The sequence below is a fragment of the Pipistrellus hanaki genome (genome assembly GCF_964339955.1).
Source record: "Pipistrellus hanaki genome assembly, chromosome: 4".
In the NCBI taxonomy this organism is placed as follows: domain Eukaryota; kingdom Metazoa; phylum Chordata; class Mammalia; order Chiroptera; family Vespertilionidae; genus Pipistrellus; species Pipistrellus hanaki.
The window spans coordinates 96,122,194-96,141,178 of record NC_140506.1 but is presented as its reverse complement, the minus strand read 5'-3'; the positions used below and the strand labels follow the sequence as shown (position 1 = coordinate 96,141,178).

Sequence of the window (18,985 nt, the reverse complement as noted above, 5' to 3'; positions counted from 1 at the left end):
TGTTACACATCTGCTACAAGTCTTTTCTTTTCTTTTTTTTTTTTTTTTAAATATATTTTATTGATTTTGTACAGAGAGGAAGGGAGAGAGATAGAGAGTTAGAAACATCGATGAGAGAGAGTCATCAATCAGCTGCCTCTTGCACACCCCCTACTGGGGATATGCCCACAACCAAGATACATGCCCTTGACCGGAATCGAACCCGGGACCCTTCAGTCCCCAAGCCGACGCTCTATCCACTGAGCCAAACCGGTCTTGGCAACATCTGCTACAAGTCTTTTCAAATTTACCTTCTCAGAACCTCCTCTGGCCCCCTAGCCAAAATGCCTAGCCCTTTCCCACTTTTGTCTTATTTTGTTTCTCTATTTTCCTTAGAGTTTAGCCTCTGTAAGGACAGGAATTTTTTTTTGGGGGGGGGGGCGGGATTAATTTTTATGTTTTGTTCACAACTATTACCTTGAGTGCCTAGAAGAGTCCAGAGAAAGCACTCATATGTATTTACTGAAGAAAGAAGGAAGGAAGGAAGGAAGGAAGGAAGGAAGGAAGGAAGGAAGGAAGGAAGGAAGGAACCTACTATGTGTGGTGCACTTTTGTAATAAAAAGGGAGCCTTACAGGAATATTTTGTAAACCTGACAAATTCATAGCTAGGAGGCAAGGGAGATACAGAGGCCCTGTTTTGTTTTGTTTTGTTTTGTTTTGTTTTGTTTTGTTCATATGGGCCCATCTAAAAACGATCTGGAACACGAGGAGGAGGAAGTCAGAAGGACATCTGGACCGTGAGGGACTAAGGTGAGATGGACCCAGAACTCCTAAGTCAACAGCTTCTTTGACCCAGAGGGAGGCTGGATGCCGACACCTTCCCGACAGCCTGGGCGCGCTTCAGATCGAGCACCGGCCTCAGCATCTTCTGCAAGGTTGTAGGTGTGAAAGCCTCGCTCCCCTCTTCTGCACCACAGAACAAGACTACCTTCGTGCTTGTGAGGTTCCTGAGATAATCTGAAAGCCTGTGGGTCCCGCCCGGCACCAGGGGCTCCGCTCACTGCTGCTCCCCCTCTGCCCTTCCTCCTGTGAGCACTGGCTTGTCCGTCAAGAGTTTGGAGTTACAATGTCAGTTTGATATTTTAAAATCTGACCTTTTCTTTTTGGACTTTTTAGTTTCTTGGTTCTGAAGATACATATTTTAATGCCTTAGGTAGAGAGTTAAAGAAGAATGTTAAAAAAAAAAAATGAGTGAAAAGGCACTGAGGGTTGGCACCTGCATGAGGTTTATTACTTGGCATGTAACCTAGAGCCCAAATTGGCTGACAGCTGAGTCTCTGGGCCTGCCCAGCATCCCTCTTCAGAACTCAGATGTTCGGAAGGACACAGTACTAAGCACAGGGGCCCTGGAATCAGTCCACGTGGACTTGAACTCCTGGTCCAGCTGTTACTATCGGCCGTAGGCAAGCTACGCAAGCACTGGAGCCTCCGCCTTCTCACCTGCAAAGAGAACAATGTTGACACCAGGGCGGTGGTGAGGATGGAAGGCGCCATGGATACAAAGCATTTGGCCGTGCGTGGCTCCGAGAGCGCCTCGGTGCATGTGAGCTATTGTTCTAGAGCTCGGAATTTAGAATCAGAATCAGGTTGGGTTTCCGCTCACAAGGTCACACAGACATGGCTGGGTCCTGAATGTGACTTCGGCTGAATCTGAGCAGAGCCTCCAGGTCAAGGTGCTGTGAAGTGCTCCCCATTTTTAAAACTGAGTAAGGCTTCTGCTCTCTGGAGCTGCCTCTCCCTTTGCTCCTCGAAGGCTTCGGGGATGATGTGGGGGGAGGGGGGGTGTTATGCTCCCAGCTGTGGGGCAGGATTGAACCTCCGTATCTGTTGCTGGTCTGAGCACCCACCTCCCTGTTATGGCACGTATTTTCTCAGACATTACCAAGTGTCAGCTATGTGCCAGGCACTGTGCTGGTTGCTAGGGCAGTGCAGAGACACAATTTGAACCCTGCTCTCAAAGGTCTTACAGTCTAACTAGGGGGCTAATGTTTTGTGACTATGCCACTTACCCAGGTAATAATTATTTACTGATCACCCACCACGTGTAAGACATCGATTCCGGCACAGCGACAGAAACTCAGAGGAGGGAGAGATGGTGGTGGCTTGGTCATACCCATCTAACCCAGTACGTGGCCTCCAAAATGCCGAGATGAATGGGTGGAGCTGGTCGGATGGCTGGTTGTCGGGGAAGGTGTCAGGGTAGGTCCGGCGTGGACCTTGCCGAATAGAAATTACTCTGTGGCGATGGTGCAAAGATATGGCCTTCGCATTCACTGAGGCAGTGGGGCAGTAATCTAGCCGCGTGGAGGGATTCCTTGGGGCCCGATTAGAAAATTCAAATGGCTATGGGGTAAGAGCGAGGAGGTCGAGGCGGCTTCGTGCTTCCTCTCTGTTGTCTTTTGGTCTACTCTCCATCTGTGCACTTTTGATAGATCTACGAAAAACAACGATCTTCCTCTATTTTATGAAAAGCATCAGTGCAAGCACAGCAGCTGATCCTCAGGCTTAGAGATAAGAGTGTTTGGATGAGACTAAGGCGAACTGGGGACACAGCTCTCGGTCAGGGGCAGCCACTTCTCGGTGTAAACCAGGTTCTGGATGCGAGAACGCCAGCCCACTGCTGCCAGCTCCACGGATGTTTCAAAAGAAGCTGGAAACATGGGCTTTTTCAATGAAGTTGCCCAATTTTAAAATAAGCATCAACTTGAATTTTACAAAGACACTTTGTGGAGCACTTGAGGCAGATTTTCCAACAGTAGCTACTTAGGGAACCAAGGGAAACAAGCTTAGAAAGGTGGGCTGAAGCAAGTTTCAAATGGCCATAAATCCACGTCCAAGAGTTTGACGTGAGCTCACAGTTTTCGTTTTAAGGATCAAATATGGTTTGTGGAACAAGGCAGTGGATGTGAAATAAAGGCAGGCGGAGTTGTAGGCTCCTGTAATAGCTAGGGTTTGTCAAGATGAGGTTGAGAGATGGTGGAATGGGACTAGAAAGATAGGTTGGATCCAAGATGAGACTAAGCAGAGGGCGTCCTGACGGGCGGTGTAACGGACTTTCTAAGCCCACAAACCGGGGTGAGGCCGCCGGCTGCGCAGGGCGGCTGAGGGGAACAGAGGCGGCGGCCCGGCCAGCCCTGGGGACCGAGTGCGTTCTTACTGGGCTCTGGAGGCCCGAGCTTCGGCCACCCGCCCGGCCGGACACTCCGCCGCCACGTGCCTCCGGCCGGCGGGGGCGACCCAGAATGCACTGCGGCGGCCAAGCTCAGGGACGCGCCCCGCGCTCCGGGTCTGCGCGGCCGGCCCTCCCCTCCTTCCCCGCCCGCAGGCCTCCCTCTCGGACCGGAGGGCCGGGTGCCTTGGCCAGGGCCTTGCGGGGGACCGGGCCCCGCGGGGAGCCCGGGAGCCGAGCGCCGCGAGCGGGAGAGGGACCGGGCCGCTGGGTTCCCGGAGCCCCGCGCGGCCGGAAGTGCGCGTGCTCCCGCCCCCGGCGGCGCCGCTCTAGCGCGGAGCGCGGGGCGCGGCGTCTCCTTGGGAATAACCCCTTCGGCCCTGCGGGCGGCTGTGCTGGCGGCTGTGCGGGAGGGATGGCCGTGAGGGAGGCTGTGAGGGCGGGCGGATGTGAGGGATGGCTGTGAGGGATGGCCGTGAGGGAGGCTGTGAGGGGTGGCCGTGAGGGAGGCTGTGAGGGAGGCTGTGAAGGCGGGCGGATGTGAGGGATGGCCGTGAGGGAGGGCCGTGAGGGAGGGCCGTGAGGGAGGCTGTGAGGGATGGCCGTGAGGGAGGGCCGTGAGGGATGGCCGTGAGGGGTGGCCGTGAGGGAGGCTGTGAGGGGTGGCCGTGAGGGAGGCCGTGAGGGAGGGATGGCCGTGAGGGAGGGCCGTGAGGGATGGCCGTGCGGGATGGCCATGAGGGAGGGTTGTGAGGGAGGGCCATGCGGGAGGGCTGTGCAGGCGGCTATGCGGGCGGCTGTGCCACGGAGGGACTCGCTCCTTTCCGCCCGAGTGGCCGCTAGTGGCCGGGAGGGAGGTTGGATGAGGGCGCTTGGGGTGTTGCCGCCGGAGTTCAGTCAGTCCCAGCGGCTGAGGTGCTGAGCAGCCGGACGGGTGGCCGACTCTCTGGGCCTCGGCTCTCACGTCTGTAAAAGAAGGCTCGCTGGCAGTCCCCTGTGAGTTAACACACGTGCAGCGCCAGGAACAGGGCCTGTCTCATCCGGGCTTAATACACGCCAGCTGTTACTTCACTGCGACCTTTGAAAAGGCCTTTTCCTTCCTAGGGAGTCCGTTTAGTGATGTGAAAACAAGGAAAAGCGTGGAAACGACACCTCTTCTTGAAGGCCCTCTTTGTGCAGCAGGTGGTGCCCGGGCGGGCTAACCAGCCATCTCAGACGGGGAACAGAGAAACCGGAGAGGGACTGGGAAATCCAAAGGAGAGGGCTACGCAGCCCTGAGCCGAAAGGTGCTGGGCCCAGCGTGGAGCAGAAGCACACTGAGGGCCGTGAAACAAGGAAGGGCCTGAGCGTGTTTATTGCTTTCCAGCAGCTGGAAATCTTGGGGGAGGGCCTTGTTAGAATATCCATCAGCTTCCCAGCTGTGCTCTGTCAGGGTCAGGGTCTCCACTGACTGGCCGGTGTCAGGGCAGGGTCATTAGTGCAGCTGGTGCCCAGGCAGCCTGGCATCACTTGCCTGGTTTCGCTGCTTTTCTGGGCCTGGAGCTGAAACACAACTGAGGCCTCGATGTTATCTTAGGGAGGAAAAGGCCAGGGGGTTAAGCAGCCTGATCAGATAAGCTAGGGGAGGGCAGGTCACCCTGGAGGCAAGGTCCTAGTTTTCCCTGGTTAGCCTAGGCATCTGGAGTTTTCTGCCCTGGCGAGTTTCTGTACCTGCCCATCACCCTTCTCTGTTCATGTCAAACAGCCGAATACCTTCTCTCTGTGTCCTCAGGGCAGCTCTGTGGTTATTGTCCCCATTTATGAAGAAACAGGTTAAAACTGAGTGTATGTCAGAGTCTGAGCACAAGGCTCTCTGGTCCTCGGATGCAGCTGTTCCTCTCCACACGGCACCTCTAGTTTTGGAAACCGTTGCTGGGAATTCCAAACTAACCTGTCAAAACCCATGAGGATGCCAGAGACGCCCTAAGCCGAGGAGGCAGAAAAAACCAACAGTGAATAGTGCTGCCCCAGAATGAACACATCCTTGCTTAAGAGGATCTTGTGACCTTAAAAAGAAGCCAGTTGCAGATATCCAAAGGATAAAACAAAGCCACATTTTAACGTGCACAAACAATTACCATCCAGCCCAACCTTTCACACCACCGGTGAAAACTTCAGAGGCCAGTCTTATTTGCCATTTTTTCAATCTTCACTTGATGATATGTTTTTATTGATTTTAGAGAGGAAAGGGGAGAGAGAGAGAGGGAAAGAGGAGCACTGATGTGAGACAGACACATCGATTGATTGCCTCTTGCACATGCCCCATCGGGGACAGGGGTCGAGCTGTAACCGAGGTACATTCCCTTAACCAGAATCAACCCGAGACGCTTCAGTCCTAGGGGCAATGTTCTAACCACTGAGAACCCAGCTAGAACAAGCATCACTTTATAGAAAAACACAAAATGATAGTTACTTGCTTTCCCCCTTGCATTTTTCACCAACATATTTTGGAGAATGTTTTTTATATATATTTGCTTTGTTTATTTTCACAGTTGATGACTATTCCATTATGTGCATATGCCATAATTTATTTAATCAACTCCCCTATTGATGAACATGTAGGCTATTTCAGTCTTTTGCTACTGGAAGAAAATTTCTTTTTAAAAATTTATCTTTATTGTTGAAAATATTACAGATGTCCCTTTTTTTTGTTGACTTTTTTCCATATTAACCCCCTTCTTCCCACCCCTACCTCCCCCAAGCCTTCACCACACTATTGTCTGTGTCCATGGGGTATGCATATATGCATATAAGTTCCCGGGTTCATCTCTCTCCCTAATCCCCGCCCCCAGAAGAACATTTCAGTGCAATCACTGTACCTGTAGGATCTAGAAGTGGACTTGTTGGATCAAAGGGTGTGGGCATTTTGAAATTTGACCAGTGTAGCCAAATTTTCCTTCCTCCAAAGAGACAGTGAAGATGTACATTCTTTTTTCTTTTTTCTTTTTTTCTTTAAATATATTTTTATTGATTTCAGGAAGTAAGGGAGAGGGAGACAGAAACATCAGTGGTGAAGAGAGAGAATCATTGATTGCCTGCCTCCTGCATGCCCCCTACTGGGTTGGAGCCTGCAACCCAGGCACGTGACCTTGACCAGAATCGAACCTGGGACCCTTTAGTCCACAGGCCAACGTGCTCTATCCACTGAGCCAAACTGGCTATGGCCAGATGTGTATTCTTACTAATAATGTTTGAGAGTGCCTGTTTCTGTACATAGTATATATATCCAACTCTTTATATTCGATAGCCTTAGATGTAAAATATTTCACGGTTGTTTTTATTTGCATTACAAGATTTGTTTTATAACAAACACTGGTAAGAGGAATTGAAACTTAACATTGGAGGTGTGAAATGTTAAGGAAGTCTGTGCTGCTTTGAGTTAGTCCACGTCTCCTGATCTTACGGGGAGAAATAAAATGAAATAATTTGCCAGTGAGCGCTCCAAGTCACCTGACTCCTTGGAGAAGAGACACAGAAACTGGAGATAGACAAAGGACATCCCAATTTCCAAAAAAAGGGGGAGTGGATATTAATGACACAAACCAATGGGGATTCGCAAGAGAACTTTCTCCAAGCTTCATATGAATTAGGTATTTACGTGGCCTCTAGAAATGTCAGCAGATCTGTACCCACTTTCAGCAGCTGTAAAGCAGAGCTTATGTCACATTTTGTGTACCAGCCCTGGATTCCTGTTACCATTTTCCCCATGTTTTCCCTTTATCATTTGACTTCCTGTCCTGTTAATACTTTATTCCCGCCCTAGTCAGCTTGGCTCAATGGATAGAGCGGCAGCCTGTAGACTGATGGGTCCCTGGTTAGATTCCAGCCAGGAGCATATGCCCACATTGCGGGCTTGATCCCTGGTGGGGGGGGGGGTGCAGGAGGCAGCCAATCAATGATTCTCTCTCATCATTGATGTTTCTCTCTCTCCCTCTCCATTCCTCTCTGAAATCAATAAAGATATGTTTTAAAAAATACTTTATTCTTCCTGCTATCAGTAATGATAGCCAGCATTTAGTGGCACCTGTTGTATATGTAGCTCTATAAATGCCTCAAGTCCTTCTCCAAACCAAACAAGGTACTAGTGTAAGCAAACGCAAATGACAAATTCCCTCGTCTTTTTTTTTTTTAAAGGTAGAATGATGGGTAAGCACATAGACTTTTTTTTTTTTTTTTTTGTATTGATTTCAGAGAAAGGAAGGGAGAAGGAGAGAGAGAAACATCAATGATGAAAGAGAATCATTGATTGGCTGCCTCTGGGAATGGAGCCTGAAACCCAGGCATGTGCCCTTGACTGAAATCTAACCCTGAACTCTTCAGTCCGCAGGCCGATGCTCTATCCACTGAGTCAGACCAGCTAGGGCCCTTGTCTCCTTTCTGTTACCCACCTACAGGTAACATCTGAGGCCATAGATATCAGAGAAAGACTCCACCTCCGGTCAAGGGCATGTACCTTGGTTGCAGGCTCCCCCCTGGTCTGGGCCCTGGTCAGGGCTTGTGAAGGAGGAAACCAATTTATGTTTCTCTCCGTTTTCCCCTCTCTCTTCCACTCTCCCTAAAAATCAATGGAAAAGTATACTCAGGTGAGGATTAAAAATAAAGTCATGTTGCCATATCTTTGTATTTTTCCAAAGAAGTAGGGCATGTGGGTTTGTATGAAATGTACTGATTTTAAAGTATGGCAATTAACTCAGTTTAAAACAAAATAAAACTGCGAAGGCCAAATTTAACGCCTCTGTGAGCCTGTAAGGCCCAGCTCTCTATGGACCCGTCCCAGGGCCGGGCCAGGCCTCCACAGCCCGGGAACGCCAGAGGGACAGGGAGGGCTGGACCTGCCCCAGGTCTCTCTGGTCCCCGCTGTCCTGCCCCCACCTGCGTCTCAGGGTGAGCGGAGAGGGGTGCTGGGAGCGGACGGGAGTGTGCAGTGGAGGTTCTGGCAGGTTTGCCCGTCTGTCCTGCGGGGAACTGATCCCGAGACAGATGACGGGCAGTGCATGAAGTCAGTGACCGGCTCCGCTCCATGCAGAGCACCTGCTAACCGCGCCGGTCACTGTCCTCGGTGCTGGGGAGACTCAGCGAGGACCAGAGGCCGTGTCCCTGCCCTACGAGCCGACACAAACGTGAGTGTCCAGCGGAGCCGGGCAGAGGCCGGAGGGAACAGACCTTCCGCCGGGATGCTGCAGGCTGTGAGAAACAGGCGGGCCAGGGGTCTGGGAGGGAAAAGCCCTGAAGTGAGGGCGAGGTAGCGGGGGCGATGGGAGCAGGGATAAGATGGAGACAGGCCCAGTGAGGAAGGAAGTGAGGCAGGCAGTCCTGGGGCGGGAGAAGGGGCTGCCCAGCGGGCCTCTCCTGCCGGTGGCCACTCTCTGACCCAGACGGAGGCCCAAAGAGCTCTTCTGACGTACAGCTCTCCTCCCTGGCCCTCACGCCTGGACGGACAGCCCTTTAGTGCCTGTAACACACACCTTCACGCTCCTGAGGATAGGAAGCCTGGCTCTTGTTCACATCGGAGTGTCCCCACCTGGTCCCCAAGCGCCCAGGAATAAGAGGACTCGACAAACGTGTCCGCTGGGAATGATGGCGAGGCCCTCAGCACCTTCCCTCGCTTCTCGCCGTGGCTCCCTCTCCTGTGAGACGGGGACCACGTGAGGCCCTACCTGGGGGTTGTGGTGAGGGATGAGGTGAAGGATATGAACATGGAGAGCCCGATGACCTGGGCCTTGGGGCCACCGTGTTCCCAGGCTGTTAAAGGTTCTTTGTTCTGAGCTAGTGTTGGGAGCTGGGAGAAAGGCTCCAGCCCTGTCAGGGGCTCCTCCCCATTGGCCTCCTCTGCGGGAAGCAAATGGCAGAGAGGGGGCCGGGCACAGACTCCTCCGGCTGCTAGTTCCCAAACTGTGCCATGACTTACCATTTCATTTAAACCATTTTAGTCTGAGGTTCCCCCAGACCCTCCCTGCCAGCCCCTGCACCCGCCCCCAAGCCCAGGCCCCATCTCTGGGGGTGAGTCCCAACAAAGGCAGGCCCCGGGGACAGCGGCCACCCATCCGCTGCCTCGGCTCTGGCAGAGCCCCTGCGAGATGGCGAGAGGCCAGGAACCGGGGGCCCTCCCCGGCCCTGGGCCCCCGGGTACCTGCTCCCGCCGGAGACAGAAAGCGGGGCCCCGTCGGCCGCCTCCCGCTCCCGGCCTCGCTCTCTCCGGGCCCGGGCGGCGAAGGGTTAAATCCCATAGAGCTGATGCTCTGACTCCAGGCTAGAGGGACCCGGGAAGCTGGGGTCACTTCCTGCTCCGTCCCAGTCACCCTGAACGGTCCCCGGGTCCTCCGCCTGGGAGCACCCCTTGAGGAGGACCCCAGAGTCCCGGCACCGGCCCCCGCCCCCGGGCAGCGCTCACGGGGTTAAGTCCCCCGGGGCCGGACTCCGCCTCGGCCTCTCCCGGACCCAGAGCCGTGAGTGGGGGACCCTGGGTTCCCGGGGGGCGGCCGGCCGGGCGGCGGGGAACAATGGGCAGGCGGCGGCGCCCGGCCCCTCGGGCCCGGCCCCCGGTCCAGGGTGCGGGGGGCGAGGGGCAGAGGCGAGGCTTCTGGGAGGAGCGCGGGGGTCCGGCGGGGGGGAGGGGAGCGGGGGCATTCCGGAGCGAACTGCCCGCCCCCCGCCGGGGTGGGGGTTGCGAGCCCCGGGGCGGAGGGGGGGGGGAGTTGGGGAGGCGGGTGGGATGCCCGTGCCCGGGGCTGGGAGCTGGGAACCCACAGAGGATGGCGGGGACCAGCTGAGCAGAAGCCCGGGGCCGGGCCGGTGCGGGTGGGGGGGCCGGAGACCCGGATGGCTGCGTGCCCACCCCGCCTCCACTTAGGGGTCACCCTGGGCCGCTCTCCACGCCTCTGCAAGGCGCCTCCCGCCCGCCCGCCCTCCGCCGTGGGACCCGCTGAGGTCGGGTCAGGGCCTGGGCCTAGGTCTGCTCCAAGCACTTCTTGCTCCCTGTTCTTCCCACCTCACCCTCCATGGCGGCTTCGTCTTAACCCTTCCCTCACTCCGCACTGAGGGTGACTGTCTGAAGATGGTCACGGTGCACAATCTTACCTGTCCTCCGCACACACCTGCGGCCTCCTGCGCAGGCAGCCCCTTCTGCTCCCCAACAAAACGGGGGAGGGAGCTGGGCATCGCCTAAGGAGCTAGCGATGAAGAAATTAATTGACTTCCTAAAATCTAACTCGTCTCCCCTGCTGCTGTTTAACAGGCTCCTCTAGCTCCTGCTTCCCTGGGGTTGCCTCCCCGCTGCCTCCTGAGTCCTAGCAGGGCTGTCTGTACGCCGCCCCCACGCACGGCACCCAGCCAGAGGCAGCCGCAGCCCAGGCTTCCCCGGGACTCCCGGAGGGTCTCAGGGTATGGGAAGTGGGATCAGCTCTGGGGTCCGGCTCCCTCTGCTGAGAGCACATCACCCTTTAGGAGTGAGCTGGCCTGTGCTCCCAGGCGGCCCCTCAGCTGCTCCTGTGCTGGGGTCCCCTTGCAGACTGACCTAAAGGGCATCGGACAAACAGGTGTTGCGGGAGCAAGGGCATCACATTCATTTTCGATCCCCGAACGGAAGGTATCGAGCACCTGCTCTGTGTCAGCACCGTCCGAGGCACCGCATACAGCAGTGACAGGCAGAACGAGCCGCAGAGAAGGGGTCCCAGGATGGGCTGGCCGGGAGGGCGTCGCTGGGGAGCACTGTTTGAGTTCGTAGGTGCAAATGGTCGGGCTGGTCACGGACCCACCCCTCCTGTTACAGCCAAGGACCTCCGGTCCCAGGATTCCTCCTTCCCATCCTGTAGGCTGCCTCCCAGCTCCTCATCACGTCCCTGCCAGCAGCCCACGTTGATGAGTTTCACGTGACTCCCAAGGTCATCGTCCTCTCCCAGAGGCTGGGGCAAGCCGGGCACAGAGCCTCGCATGTCTGGTCTGTGCCTCTTCCCAGCCTGTGGTCTCGGAGCGTCTCCCCAGGGGCGGTTTCCTAATCTGTAAAAGGACGGTCTGATTCCCAGGTCCTCAGGGCTCGTGGGAAGATCGGGCGAGATAACGAGGACAGCACACAGCACTGTGGCCGCTGCTGGTGGTCCTCACACACTTCTCCTTCTCGCTTTTCCTTTCCACTCCCCTCTCAAGGTCATTCCTGCACAAGCCACTAGTGGCTTTAAAATGCCCCCTCCCCTTACCGGCCTGACCTCCTTTCTGTGCTGGGGACCGGGGACTGTGCCCCAGTTCTCGTTCCTGTCGCCTCGGGAGAGCCAGAGTGGCTCTTTTTTTTAACTCCTGAAGTGTTCCAGGCGCCTCCTTCTCTGTTCTCTGCGAGGCTCTTAAGGAAAGTTTATTGGTCCCAATTAGCAGCCCCATTAAGGAGGGAAATTAGAGTCTTAATGAGCTTCTGATTAGCAAAATAACAGGTTTCCCAGCCCCCGGGCGTCATGGGGGTGGGGGAAGAGCCTCTCGCCCTGTGGGCGTCAGGTACCTCTCCGGCCCCCAGGCTGGGTTCAAAGGGTTACGACTGATGAGCTTTTAATTACACGCTCACATTCATCTACCTGCTTGGTGTGATCTTCAAATCTGGACCAGGAATCGGCCTGTGGGGTGGTGTGGGTAGGGACAGTGAAAACGAATGCCCAGAAAAATGGCTTGGTCAGAAACTGAAGTTTACATAAGGAGGAATGTGAGCTGGGGGGATGGGAAAGTTGGGAGTAAAAAAAAGTGGGAGATCGCTCCCATTGTGTGTTCCTCTGTCTCCCTCCTCCCTCCCCCCCACCCCCCCAGGGTCCCCGGAACACTGGGCAGCCCTGAGCTCTGGGATGGAGCCGGAAGCGGTGCTGTGGGGCCCAGATCTGCAAGGCCCTGAGCAGAGCCCCAACGATGCTCACAGAGGTGAGGGGCACAAGCAGGGACTGCGGTCCTGACAAGACAGCGGCCCCACCTGGGGAGGGGCCCAGACTCTGGGGGAACACAGGGGAGGGAGAGACGGACCCCGTGTTCTGAAAGGAGATGGGGGCTGGAGACTCCCTTTCTCTCTGTAGGTGACGAGAGTGGGAACGAAGAGGAGAGCCCTCGGCAGGAAAGCTCTGGGGAAGAGATCATCTTGGGCGATCCAGCTCAGAGCCCAGAATTCAAGGACCCACCAGAGATGCCCCCGGAGAGAGCCTCCCCGGATCCCTCAGGCCCCCAGGACCCCCCATCTCCACTGGGTGACCCCAACCCCCTGGACCACCAGACTCCTCTTGACCCCTCGACCCCCGAGGCGGTCCCTACCCCCTCTGACTGGACCAAGGCCTGCGAGGCCAGCTGGCAGTGGGGGACTCTGACCACATGGAACAGCCCCCCGGTGGTCCCCGCCAACGAGTCCAGCCTGCGGGAGCTGGTGCAAGGCCGGCCCTCCGGGGCCGAGAAGCCCTACATCTGCAACGAGTGCGGCAAGAGCTTCAGCCAGTGGTCCAAGCTGCTGCGGCACCAGCGCATCCACACGGGTGAGCGCCCCAACACCTGCTCCGAGTGCGGCAAGAGCTTCACGCAGAGCTCGCACCTGGTGCAGCACCAGCGCACACACACCGGCGAGAAGCCCTACAAGTGCCCAGACTGCGGCAAGTGTTTCAGCTGGAGCTCCAACCTGGTGCAGCACCAGCGCACGCACACGGGCGAGAAGCCCTACAAGTGCACCGAGTGCGAGAAGGCCTTCACCCAGAGCACCAACCTCATCAAGCACCAGCGCTCGCACACGGGCGAGAAGCCCTACAAGTGCGGCGAGTGCCGGCGCGCCTTCTACCGCAGCTCCGACCTCATCCAGCACCAGGCCACGCACACCGGCGAGAAGCCCTACAAGTGCCCCGAGTGCGGCAAGCGCTTCGGCCAGAACCACAACCTCCTCAAGCACCAGAAGATCCACGCGGGCGAGAAGCCTTACCGCTGCACTGAGTGCGGCAAGAGCTTCATCCAAAGCTCGGAGCTGACCCAGCACCAGCGCACGCACACCGGCGAGAAGCCCTACGAGTGCCTCGAGTGCGGCAAGAGCTTCGGCCACAGCTCCACCCTCATCAAGCACCAGCGCACCCACCTGCGCGAGGACCCCTTCAAGTGCCCGGTCTGCGGCAAGACCTTCACGCTGAGCGCCACGCTGCTCCGGCACCAGCGCACGCACACGGGCGAGCGGCCCTACAAGTGCCCCGAGTGCGGCAAGAGCTTCAGTGTCAGCTCCAACCTCATCAACCACCAGCGCATCCACCGCGGGGAGCGGCCCTACATCTGCGCCGACTGCGGCAAGAGCTTCATCATGAGCTCCACGCTCATCCGCCACCAGCGCATCCACACGGGCGAGAAGCCCTACAAGTGCTCCGACTGCGGCAAGAGCTTCATCCGCAGCTCCCACCTCATCCAGCACCGCCGCACGCACACGGGCGAGAAGCCCTACAAGTGCCCCGAGTGCGGCAAGAGCTTCAGCCAGAGCTCCAACCTCATCACGCATGTGCGCACCCACATGGATGAGAACCTGTTCGTGTGCTCCGACTGCGGGAAGGCCTTCCTGGAGGCCCACGAGCTGGAGCAGCACCGGGTGATCCACGAACGAGGGAAGACACCGGCCCGGAGAGCTCAGGGCGACTCTCTGCTCGGGCTCGGGGACCCCGCCCTGCTGACCCCGCCCCCTGGAGCCAAACCACACAAGTGTCTTGTCTGTGGAAAGGGGTTCAACGATGAGGGCATTTTCATGCAGCACCAGAGGATCCACATCGGAGAAAACCCCTACAAAAACTCAGATGGCCTCCTCGCACACCCAGCCCCCAAGCCTCCCCAGCTCCGGCCGCCCAGGCTCCCTTTTGGAGGCAACTCTTACCCCGGTGCTTCGGAGGGCAGAGCGGACGCCCTGGGACAGCCCTTTAAGATGCCCGAGGGGCAGGAGAGCTTCAGCCAAAGGCTGGGCCTGCTCTCCAAGTCCTACATATGCTCCCACTGCGGAGAAAGCTTCCTGGACCGGGCTGTGCTCCTCCAACACCAGCTCACCCACGGCAGCGAGAAGCCCTTCCTCTTTCCTGATTATAGGATTGGTCTAGCAGAAGGGGCAGGGCCCAGCCCCTTCCTCAGCAGAAAGCCCTTTAAATGCCCCGAGTGCAAAAAGAGCTTTGGGCTCAGCTCGGAGCTGCTGCTGCACCAGAAAGTCCATGCGGGTGGGAAAGCACAGAAGAGCCCAGAGCTGGGGAAGAGCTCGTCTGTCCTCCTGGAGCACCTCAGGAGCCCCCTGGGGGCCAGACCCTACAGCTGCTCAGATTGTGGGGCCTCCTTCCAGGATCGCCTGGCCCTCCTCCGGCACCAGGAGACACACACCCAGGAAAAGTCCCCCAGACCCGAAGACCCCCTTCCAGAGCCAGTCACCCCGCCCCCAAGTCAGGAAGGTGAAAGCGAGGCCCCCACACCTGCAGGGAGCAGTAGCCATGAGGAAGGGGAAGCCCCCAAAACTCTCTTGGAAGAAAAGCCCTATTTGTGCCCCGAGTGCGGAGATGGCTTCACAGAGGTCGCAGCCCTCCTTCTCCACAGGAGCTGCCACCCCGGGGTTGCCCTGTGAGTGGGTCTGGAGGCGGGGGGGCCTCTCTCTCCTGAGAGGAACACTGGATCTCCCCAGGTATTGTACGAGAAAAGAAAGGAAAGCCTATCAGATTGTAGACGTGTGGAGGATTAAGGACCCTGGGTAAAAATAGTGCTTTTATATTAGTGGTAAGAAACCCTATAAATTGTTGGTGGGAACCACTTATAATGCAGTAGAGAAAAACCGTTGGGTTAGAAACCCTATAAACACGTAGGAAAAAAAGCCCTTTAAGTCTGTAGCAGAAATCCCTATAAACCATAGTGGATAAAAGCCCTATTAATTGTAGAATGAGGTCCCGTATGTCTCTAGACAACCTTAGGAAACTGTACTGAAATCCTTGTAAAACTATAGGGTTGGGGAAATGCAGGGAATATAGCAATGGCGTCGACTTGGGAGCAGTGGCCCTTGGAAGGTGTGAAAGGACCCCCCATGAACTTGCTCAGCAGTGCTCTTCCTCTCCCAGCACATGGGAGGGGCTCATTCCCAGAAGCCATGGACAGTTACACTGAGTAACATGGGAACTGGAGAAGGAAGAAAACAAAGACAGGACAAAAGTAAGTGAGGAAGAGCCCTCAGACCCACAGAGAAGAGGAAGAAAAAGGCCAGCTCACTGCTCTGGGGCTTCCTCGGGGCACAAGGCCAATCCTAGGTAAAGTGTGTGAAGATGAAGAGGCTCCAGAATTCCTTATCAGAAGCCAAAATGGGGAAGGAAAAAATAGGACGTTGAGTCTTTTAAAGGCTGAAGTTTGGGGTGCATATAACTTGAAGTGGAAGAATACTGGGGAACCACCACAAAAATGCAGGGGGAAGAGTCGGGATTCTTTGAGGGAAGGAAGCCAAGCAGAGGAACTGCTCAGATGGAACCCAGCTCACTCCAGCTGTCTTCCCCGTTCCTGGGAGCTTGTTAAACTGCAAGTGCAAGGTCCCAGCCAGGCCGCCGGGTCCTCCCCCAGCCAGGCAGGACCACCCTCTCCTGGGCACTCCCGTGCTGAGAGGCCTCCAGGAATGGAGGGTCCCTCCTGCTGACATCTCAGGTCTCACTGACAGGAGGTTCCTCCTGAACTCTAACTGCCGCCCGTGTCGCTGCAGTGGCAGCCGTGTCCTTGAGTTCTGTCCTCAGTGAAGGGAGAACTGCTGCTAGTTGACCTCCAAAGAGTAAAGCCCTTCGGAGTCTCAAGGCCTGTGTGTGCACAGATCCTCTCTAGCGTGCTCTTTGGCAAGTCAGCGGGAGCTGTGCGCAGGTTTCCTGTGGCAACCAAGACAGCGAGTTAAGAGAACAGAGAGATTTGATTGGTCAGCAATCTGCTCTTAAACCTTACTCTCTTCTCTGAGCTGATAGCAAGGCTGCTGGCAGGATAAGCCAGCCGCACAGTGATGGTGCCCAACCCCCCCCAGAGAGTATATGGAGGCCTGACCACCTTCCTTGCCCCATATCTGGAGCCCCTAAGGTGACCAACCCCCCTGATTGTAGTCTTGGGAAGGGATGGATTCCACCTACTTGACTCTTCTCCTCCTTAATCAGAAACCTTCAGAGGGAGACGGAAAGATGAGAACCGCACCCTGCCAGCCCATCTGTTCTCACACCACACAGCTACACGCTTTCATTAACCCAGCAGACCTGCCCACGTGACTGGGTGTCTGCGGCAGGAGAGAGACTGTTGCCCTCTGAAATGATTGCAGAACTCTTGAAACATCCGTAACAAGAACCCATCCCCTCACCCTGGAGACACCATCCAGTGCTGGGTCCAAAGGAAGTGCCCCTCACCCAGCAATGCACTGTGGTCCTGGAGTGAGAACCAACGTGCCGGAGAGGTGGAGTCACATCTGAGAGGGTGACCGGGAACCCTGCGAAGCTGTGGAAGAGGCCTCTCATTTCATTACCTGAAGTTCAAAAGGTGGAAGTCCTTCACCTTTCATCTACCCTGCCCCCAAAAGGATACCCCTCAAATTTAAAGGGTCAAAATCTAGAACACTGTAGGAGTAAAAAGCCAGGCCTGCTGGGGAGGAGAGGGCAGGCGTTGCATGACTGTGGGGAGACACTCTCTGCCATCTGCATTCAACTCCCACCCAACCCAAGTGCAAGGTCAGAAAGCCCTTCTGAGGAGAGGAGCCTGCCTGCAGAAGCCTCCAGAGGGGGAGTCCCGGTGAGACAGGACAGGACACAGTCCTGTCTGTCAAAGCAGATTCTTTTCCCTCTGAGATGGCAGCAGAAAGAAACTCCAGTATAGACAAACCCCCTTTAAAGGTAGAAGCAGAACCCCCAAAACAGTCTGAGCAATCTGTCTCCAGAGGAGTCCTGGGAGCAGCCAGTCCAGGGGGAGGTGGTCAGTGTGGTCAGAGGCTGGCCGCGGGCCTATGAGGACTTGGTGTAGCATATGTAGTGGGATGCTCGCATGTTGTAGGAACGGGTTAGAGCCAGGAGTTTAGGCTCCGGTACTTCAATGGATGATGTGGATATGATGAGTTGGGGTCTGGAAAGGGGCAGAGTCAGAGACCTTTGGGGTATGACCTGTTCTCTGTTGCTCACTTCCCCCAACTCCTTAAGCCAGGTGCTCCTCTCCCAGAACAAGTTACATCCGGGGAGGAACTGAGCAGGGGATTGGTTGGGGGAGGTGGCGATGTCCAGAGTCCCTCTGACCAGCTCAGGCAGAGGCCCGGATCGCCCTGAGGCCTCTTGTCCAACTCCACGCAGGCCTGACTCTTCAGAAGTGCCCCACTGAGGAGCCCGACAGACAGGGTCACAGAGTCGGTGAAAGCAGAGGGAAGAGTAGAAACTGATCTGAGCTTAGGGCGAAACTCGAAACTGCTATGGATATGGAGGTCAGAAGGGAACTCAAAAGAACTGGGCATGAATCCCGAATGATGAGGAAACTTGAAACTTACACAGAGGGGTTCCATGGCGCCTGCCCCCGAGATGAGCAGCCCCAAACTCCTTCGCCCTCATTAGGGAAGCCCCACTCACCTTCCTTGTGCCCCCGGAGTGAAGAGAGGCCCCCCTTTTGAGTGTTGTGTCAGTAAGTGTTGTGTCACTGGTGGTCATGTTGATTAGTAGAAGAGAATAAAGGGAGTAAGATTTCCCAGGTGTTTTCTGTCTTCTCTCTGAACCCTAGGGCAGGCTGAGAGAGTGCCCTCTCCGAGAGCCAGTGTCCGATGTACCCTCAGAAGCTCAGCCCAGCTCCAGGCTGCCCTTGCCTTCTTTCCAAGGCCCTAAAACCCCCACCCAACACATGCTGCTGAAGGTTTATTGAGTTTTAAAATCCATACCCTTGGGAGAAGGGGAGAAACGTTCTGAGGTGGTGGCAGAGCGAGGCAGCGCTTGCTGACTGATGTCTGGCTTTGGCACCAGCACGTCCTGCTGACTCCTGGGTGGCTGCCTGGTGACTGGCGCCGCTGGCTCAGGTCCAGCCGTGCAGCTCGAAGCCTCTGGCCACACACCTGCCCCCTCCCGGACTGCCACGTGGGAAAGCTCCAAAGACCGAGCTGCAGAAGCTGGAGGCCGCCTTCCCTGGTTCACTGGGTCCTGGCTCTGGCCCAGGCCTTTATCTGGACCACAGCTGCCTGGCCTCTGAGGAGAGCTGGTGGTGGAGGAGACCTGGCTATCATCTCACCTCGGGCTGCAGTCCACCGCCCTCGCCATGTGGACAGGCTGAGGCTCAGAGAAGGGCAGCCACTTGTGTAAGAGCCACAGCGAGGGAGGGAGGGAAACGTGAATGGCCAGGAGCACCTAACCAGCCTCTCCGCCATCGTTGGGCCTGCCTGAGCTCCACACTGGGCCAGGCTGGGTTGCTCTGATGAACCCTCAGTTCTGGGCTTACCTCTATGCCCAGGCCTGGTCTTGGCCAGAGCCTGAGGTCAGCACCTGCTTTAACCCATCGCCTGCCAGTCTGCCGGGAGTCTCCTGCTCCAGCCAGGAAGCTGTCTCCCCACCTTCCTTGTGCTGCTCTGACCCAGACTCCTAGGAAAGGCTCCCTGCCTTTCCGCCCCCTTCCGCATCTGGAAAGGAGGTAATGAAGGCTGTCCTACATTCCCGTGTCCCATCCTGGGGACAGCTGAGGCACATCAGAACTGGTCTCGGCACAGGAGTCCTCCGTAAAGTGAGGGGACTCCAGGGAAGAACTGGCGCTAGGGTAGTGATTTGTTCAGA

At 56.3% G+C, this 18,985-nt stretch overlaps 1 protein-coding gene across 2 annotated transcripts; it reads left to right on the top strand.

Moving 5' to 3' along the window:
• Positions 1-9,394: 9,394 nt before the first annotated feature.
• Positions 9,395-17,919, top strand: ZNF629 (zinc finger protein 629). 2 transcript variants are annotated; one of them, XM_084883018.1, is made up of 3 exons: positions 9,395-9,694; positions 12,033-12,140; positions 12,290-17,919. In XM_084883018.1, exons 2-3 carry the CDS (start codon positions 12,068-12,070, stop codon positions 14,818-14,820), a joined length of 2,604 nt encoding a protein of 867 aa, XP_084739144.1. In that variant the 5' UTR covers positions 9,395-9,694; positions 12,033-12,067; the 3' UTR covers positions 14,821-17,919. The 2 variants fall into 2 exon arrangements, with proteins under 2 accessions (XP_084739144.1, XP_084739145.1); XM_084883019.1 differs by lacking the exon at positions 9,395-9,694 and adding an exon at positions 10,008-10,783.
• Positions 17,920-18,985: the final 1,066 nt, after the last annotated feature.

Bases quoted from the DNA above. Each gene is read 5' to 3' on its own strand.
- ZNF629 (XM_084883018.1), top strand. From the start codon at position 12,068: ATGGAGCCGGAAGCGGTGCTGTGGGGCCCAGATCTGCAAGGCCCTGAG. The intron at 12,141-12,289 runs GTGAGGGGCACA...TTCTCTCTGTAG, and splicing joins CCCCAACGATGCTCACAGAG to GTGACGAGAGTGGGAACGAA.